Here is a 6,590-nt window from a genome sequence, read left to right as displayed (position 1 = left end):
CGACGCCTCCGACATTGCAGCAGGTGCCGTGCTACATCAAATAGTCGATGGATCAGCTCAACCGCTTGGATTCTTCTCCAAAAAATTCGAATCTGCTCAGCTCCGTTACAGCACATACGATCGAGAGCTGACAGCGATATATCTTGCCGTACGCCACTTCAAATTTATGATGGAAGGCAGAAGTTGCCACATTTACACCGACCACAAGCCGATCATCTTTGCATTCCGTCAAAAGCCCGAGAAAGCTACCGACCGACAAGCGCGCCAGTTGGACTACATTGGGCAAATCACGACGGACATTCGTCACATCGTTGGCAGAGAGAATATTGTAGCAGATCTGCTCTCCCGCATTGCTGCCGTCAGAGCCATCCCAGCGATGAATTTCGACGATCTCGGCGACGATCAACAAACCGACGAAGAGCTACAAAATATACTCCAAGGAAAATCGAAAACAAGTTTGAATCTAAAACTCTTCGCTATGCCAGGCAATTCAAAACAACTTTTTTGTGATTGCTCTGGTGATCGCATTCGCCCGTTCGTTACGGAGAGATTTCGCAAGGCTGCTCTGCAAGTAACACACTCACTCTCGCATCCTGGCACGCGTGGTACGACCAAATTGATGACAGAGCGATTCGTTTGGCCGAACATCAGGAGAGACAGCATCGCCTTCGCCAAGAATTGTGTGCAGTGTCAACGGTCCAAAGTAACTCGACACACCAAATCACCAGGGAACCACCAAGGGAAACCGATACTGCCTAACGATCATCGACCGCTTCTCTCGCTGGCCAGAAGCTATTCCAGTTCCTGAGATGACTGCTCAAACCATTGCCGAAGCTCTCGTTGCTGGGTGGATTGCTCGTTTTGGAGTACCTACCTACATCACCACCGACCAAGGGAGGCAGTTTGAGTCGTCTCTCTTCTCTCAGTTGGTTCACTTGCTGGGTACCAAACATCTACGTACAACGGCGTACCATCCCCAGTCAAACGGCCTGATAGAACGGTGGCACAGGACCCTTAAAGCATCGATCATGTGTCACGAAACCGAACGCTGGACTGAGTATCTTCCAACGATCCTGCTTGGTTTGCGTACCACATACAAAGAAGACATCGGAGCGTCGCCAGCAGAGATGGTCTTGTTGGTGGGGGCAATATTTTCACCCGCCGCCAATGTTCATTCCCGTCTGAGTTGTGCTGCTATCTGTACTGTGTACTGTTATAATGTATTATTCCGCATCGAACCGTTTCCCAATAAACATCGTTTGTTGACGTTTTTTCTTTTCTTCCGCCGTAGCGCAAGTCCCTGTTTTGTATTCTCCGGTCTGTGTGGACATTCCACTGTGCCTGTTCCGCCGCGATTCCAACAGGTTATGGTCCCGGATTGTGCTGAAGAAAAGTGAAAATTCGTACCCGCGAAAAACGAAACAAAAAGTGTAAAGTTTGTGCTTCGTTTTGCTGGCGTTGATTCGTTTGTTGGCGCGAGGTTTGGTTGGTGTGGTTTCATTTGATGCCCGTTCGGAGCGTGGATTTGGCTGTGCAGTAGGTACAGTAATCGTGAGAGCGGAAGAGTTGGCTGACTGAAAGCCGAAAAGCAGTGAAAAGACTTTGATCGCTTTTATTGTTCTCGGTACTAGAGGGAAAGCGGTACAAAACGAACACAAAGTGAAATAATCAGTGCAAGTATTTTCGAGCGTCAAGTGAAATGACTGAGAAATATTCGTTTCCCCTACTCAACAATGCAAATTATTCCACTTGCAAAGTGCGGATGCAGATGCTGCTGATACGGGACGACTTCTGGTTTGCGGTAGTGGATCCGAAGCCGGATCCGGTCACAACATCGTGGAGGAAGGCAAGCCAGAAGGCGCTGGCAACGATCGTGTTGTTTATAGAGGACAGCCAGATGAACTTGGTGAGGGACGCAGTAACGGCGCAGGAGGCGTGGAACATGTTGAAGGCGTACCACGAGAAGGCTAGTGTGACGTCACGTGTATCCCTTCTAAAACGCATCTGTAATCTCAATTTGGAAGAAGAACGTACTGATGGAGAAATGGAGAAACATCTTTTCGAGTTGGAGGAACTTTTTGATCGCCTACAGTGTGCAGGTCTGCAGTTAGAGCCGTCATTGAAGATAGCAATGGTTCTTCGAAGTCTTCCCGACTCTTACGATGGTTTGGTGACTGCGCTAGAAAGCCGGAAGGACGAAGATCTGACTATGGAGATAGTAAAGCAAAAGCTACTTGATGAGTGGCAGAGAAGAAGGGAAAGAAAGACGGATCGTTCAACGAGTTCCTGTTTCGGCAGTGGTGAAAGTGCTTTGAAGTCAGTTACAAAGCGACAAGACGAGAAGGTTTGTTATTATTGTCGGAAGCCAGGACATTTTCGACGGAATTGTCGTCTGTTACAGAAGAAGCAAAGCGAGGACGACGGAGTTACCAGTGAAGCGAAGCAAGCGAGCGAAAGGGAAAGACCGGTGTGTTTTACAGTCAGGGAGTGTCGGCGTTTTGGGCGATGGCTCATTGACAGTGGCTGTTCATGTCATATGACGAATGACAAGCAGTTCTTTACAACGTTGGATGAGACTGTGAAGGGCGAAGTGTTGCTAGCTGATGGATCTATTGCGAAGTCTGCAGGTATTGGTGAAGGAACAGTCGAGTGTATTGATGGAGATGGAAATGTGAAAACCATTTGGATCAAGGAGGTGTTGTACATTCCGAGCCTATACAACGGTATGGTATCTGTTCGTAAACTACTGGCAAAAGGTTTTAAGGTGGAGTTCGGAGCATCCAGTTGCAACATTGTCGACCAGAGAAAGAAGGTAGTAGCCGTTAGTGAATTACGTGAGAATTTGTTCGAGTTGAAGATTCCAAGAGCACTGAAAATTGAAGCTAAGTGTCCATCGATTGGCAAGTTTGTTCGGAACGAGATGATTCGTCATCCGAAAAATCATATGATGCCAGAAGTTCGTAACAAAAATCATCGATATCGAAGCCAGGAGGAGTTGATGACGGAAGTGACGCTATTCAAGGACGATAAGATCCAGGAGGAGGAACCACCGGAACGTGAGGATTTTTGGGATTGCTGTGGCTGATGAGTAGCTGGGTTCAAACATTGAGGAGGAGTGTTGGTGGGGGCAATATTTTCACCCGCCGCCAATGTTCATTGCCGTCTGAGTTGTGCTGCTATCTGTACTGTGTACTGTTAATAATGTATTATTCCGCATCGAACCGTTTCCCAATAAACATCGTTTGTTGACGTTTTTCTTTTCTTCTGCCGTAGCGCAAGTCCCTGTTTCGTATTTTCCGGTCTGTGTGGACATTCCACTGTGCCTGTTCCGCCGCGATTTCAACAGGTCTACGGGTCGACACTTCGCATACCGTCAGAATTTTTTGCCGACAGTCCCGTCAACATTAACGAAAATGAATTCGTCGTCAACCTGCGAGAAGCCATGCGTCAACAGCGCCCAACTGATACTGCGTGGCACAGCAATCAAAATGTTTTCGTACATCGGGATCTCAACAGATGTAAGCAGGTATTCATCCGCAACGACTCGGTGCGCCCGTCGTTGTCACCTCCATACGATGGTCCCTACGAGGTGGTGAAGCGAAGCAATAAGCACTACACTGTTGCTGTTAATGGGCGGATTGTTAACGTTTCGATCGACCGATTGAAGCCAGCCTACACAACGAATGATGAGCCCATTGCCACACACCCAGATGCTACTATTACCGCCGCACTACCACCGACTAGGTTCACTCGCTCTGGCCGACGCGTGGTCATCCCAGACCGCTATCGCTAGGACACCTAGTCTAGCAGGGGAGTACTGTAGCATCATCATCGTCATTATCGTCGTTATCAGCAGCACACGACAGCTGTAACAATACATTTAAATTGTATAACCCTTCTGGGTTACTGCACGATGTATTCAAATTGAATTCAATTCAAATTGTATAGCCCCTAGAGTTTGACCATCCACAGATAGTATATAAGCCCTGTACAATAGAACATTGAAGATAGTTTTACCTCAACTTGAACAGCAAACACATCTTTCACTAAAGCTCCAAACATATATATATAACACTATGGGTCTCCAGACCTTCTATAAAAAGTTTGTTTTTGGAGCGATCATATAGCCTTTACGTATACTTAGTATACGAGAAAGGCAAAAATGCAGGTCATCGTTGCGATTGATTTTTCTGATGCTGTAACTTAGCGATTGTGTTTTGTGCATCGAAGAAATTTCTTCTCGGATCAGCTTTCTTTTGTATAGAAAGTTAGTCTTGCAAAGAACAGATTTATTTTAAACAATGAGCCTTCCTAATCACAAATAGCAACAAAACCTAATAAGAATCTTGAAAGAAAGATTCACTTGACTGCTACGAATGCCATCCATGCTCGCCGCTCTCCACGACATCTCGAACGAAATGGCTCGCGCGCCCGGTAAAGCAACTTTGTTATCTATATACATAAAAATTAATTTTTGAACCTTATAGACTCCGACCACTAAACCGATCGGCGAGAAAATTTGTATGCAGAGGTTTTTGGGGTCGGGGAGGTTCTTAAGATGGTTTAACCCCCTCCCCCTTCTTGAAAGGGGGGCTCCCATACAAATGGAACAGAAATTTCTGCATATTTCGTGAACTAACTAAACAATAAATCAATTTTAGGCGAAACGAAGTTCGTCGGGCCTGCTAGTAGAAAATAAATGTGCATATTCTGCGTGTCGTATGAGGTAAGGCGTTTCGAGTGAAGTGACAATTGTCGATACCTTCCATTTGAATTACACGGTCGTCTCACGTGAGACGTGTTGAAATCAAAAATTGTCGAGTCATACGAGACGCAGAATAAGCACAAAAGTAAACCCTCTAGCCCCGCCCCTTTGGTGAATGTTATGGAACGTACACACGGTCAAGCAGTTTGACCAACATTGACTCCACTTCGCGTTTATTCAAACATCCATCAAATTTTACCAACAGCGGCACGACCAACAATATCACACACGAACGACCGAAGCCCCAACTTGAACACCAACCATAAAAAAATACATATATGGGGTTTGTGCAACTTCACTACAAATGCTCAAACATGTTCGGCGAACCTTGACTCCACCTCCGACAACTCAAACCAAAATCAAACCGTTTTAAATTTTTCCAACCGAGCCGCCAACTGTCAAATGGTTGTTCGAACAACTTCACACACGTTCAAACAAAGCAGCAACCGAAGCGTTTTCTTGGGGGCAGAGTCAATGTTCGTCAAACTGCTTGACTGGTGTGTACGTTGCATAATATTCGCACTCATATCGATTAACAAAGAGACGGGATTGGTCGTGTGTCACCGTTAGCATCAGCATCACTCAAGCGAAATTTTCTCGCAACATTCGGACTCTCGGTTGTTTGTTGCGGTCGTGACAGCAGCGCAGCGGAGTATACATCTGCAACGGTGGCAGCTAAAGTGCCATCGATTGGCCATCATCAGTGTAAGCTGCTCTCAAGCCACAATTATTGATAAGAATTGTTATTGATTCGTAAAGCACTATAGAAGGAAAGATTGAGTCGAGACGAGTTTTGTTCAAAGTGCATATTATTCACTTGATGACGGCAGTTAGGGCGATGACATACTGACGCATCGAGCGATGCGGAGCGCGTCCAAGCACTCGTAAAGCAGAATATCAGCAAGAGAAACTCTTTTGTCTTGGACGCGTTCGCGCACGCACATGCGTGACTATGTCATCGGCCTTAGTTGCCATCCGTAGCATGGCAAATGGCGTCACTAGCGATAAAATCATTATCACGAATTATGTCCAACAGATCGGCGGTGCGTATGCTTATATCGGGAGTAGCGTTGTCTATTGTCCGATACGGCGCACCAGCGTGGTCCAAGGCACTCGAGGCTAAGTACAATGAAATTGATCAGAGTACACCGGCTGATGTGTCTACGGGTCGCAAGCGCATACCGCGTGATCATGGCTGTTTCAAGAAGTTTTTGCATAGGTTCGGGTTCGCAGAATCTGCGGATTTCCCGGAATGCGTAGATGAGGTGGAGTCGGCGGTACATGTGATGTTTGCATGCCCGCGATTCAATATTGAGCGAAACGACATGCTGCTCGTCAGAGGCATGGATTTGACCCCGGGAAATCTTATCGAGAGGATGTGCCGGGACAAGGATATTTGGAATGCGGTGAACACAGCAGCTCAACAGATTATGTCGAAGCTGCAGCGATGGTTGCTTTTTAAACAAAATTGGCAGCTGCAGTAAAGACCTGTGATACTTTGAACACCTTGTTCGCCCTGGCAACCAACATGTCGCGAGTCGCTTTCGCTTTCCTACTTTGTATTTCTATCTTAGTTCTTTTTGTGTTTCACGTTCTACCAAAACGATTCTTACTGATGTAACCTCCCACACTCACCATTCCAAGAGGTCTTGGGTGACGACGCCGAGGTGAGGTCGTTGGGGGCGAAAGTGACCCTCCAGTGCAAGCAACTGTTGCACTTGTAACTGTTCACTTACTCGACTTTAATTCAGACGCTGTAGGTTAAAAGCATTATTCTGCTTTCCCTGTGATTGTGAATTATATTTATAATCTGATACAATTGTGG

The 6,590-nt window shown here is 46.3% G+C and overlaps 1 protein-coding gene across 1 annotated transcript; it reads left to right on the top strand.

Moving 5' to 3' along the window:
* The first annotated feature begins 745 nt into the window (after nt 1-745).
* On the top strand, nt 746-3,861 carry LOC134220724 (uncharacterized). Its single transcript, XM_062699823.1, has 2 exons — nt 746-1,130; nt 3,347-3,861. The coding sequence occupies exons 1-2, from the start codon at nt 810-812 to the stop codon at nt 3,791-3,793; spliced, it is 768 nt and encodes a 255-aa protein (XP_062555807.1). The 5' UTR covers nt 746-809; the 3' UTR covers nt 3,794-3,861.
* The last annotated feature ends 2,729 nt before the right edge of the window (nt 3,862-6,590 follow it).

This window comes from Armigeres subalbatus, chromosome 3 (assembly GCF_024139115.2).
Source record: "Armigeres subalbatus isolate Guangzhou_Male chromosome 3, GZ_Asu_2, whole genome shotgun sequence".
NCBI classification, from domain to species: Eukaryota; Metazoa; Arthropoda; class Insecta; order Diptera; family Culicidae; genus Armigeres; species Armigeres subalbatus.
The sequence above is the reverse complement of the archived record's forward strand: the minus strand, read 5'-3'. Positions and strand labels throughout refer to the sequence as shown.

Coding starts and splice junctions, on each gene's coding strand:
- LOC134220724 (XM_062699823.1), top strand. CDS start 810: ATGACTGCTCAAACCATTGCCGAAGCTCTCGTTGCTGGGTGGATTGCT. Junction 1,131..3,346: donor GAGCGTCGCCAGCAGAGATG/GTCTTGTTGGTG, acceptor CGATTTCAACAG/GTCTACGGGTCGACACTTCG.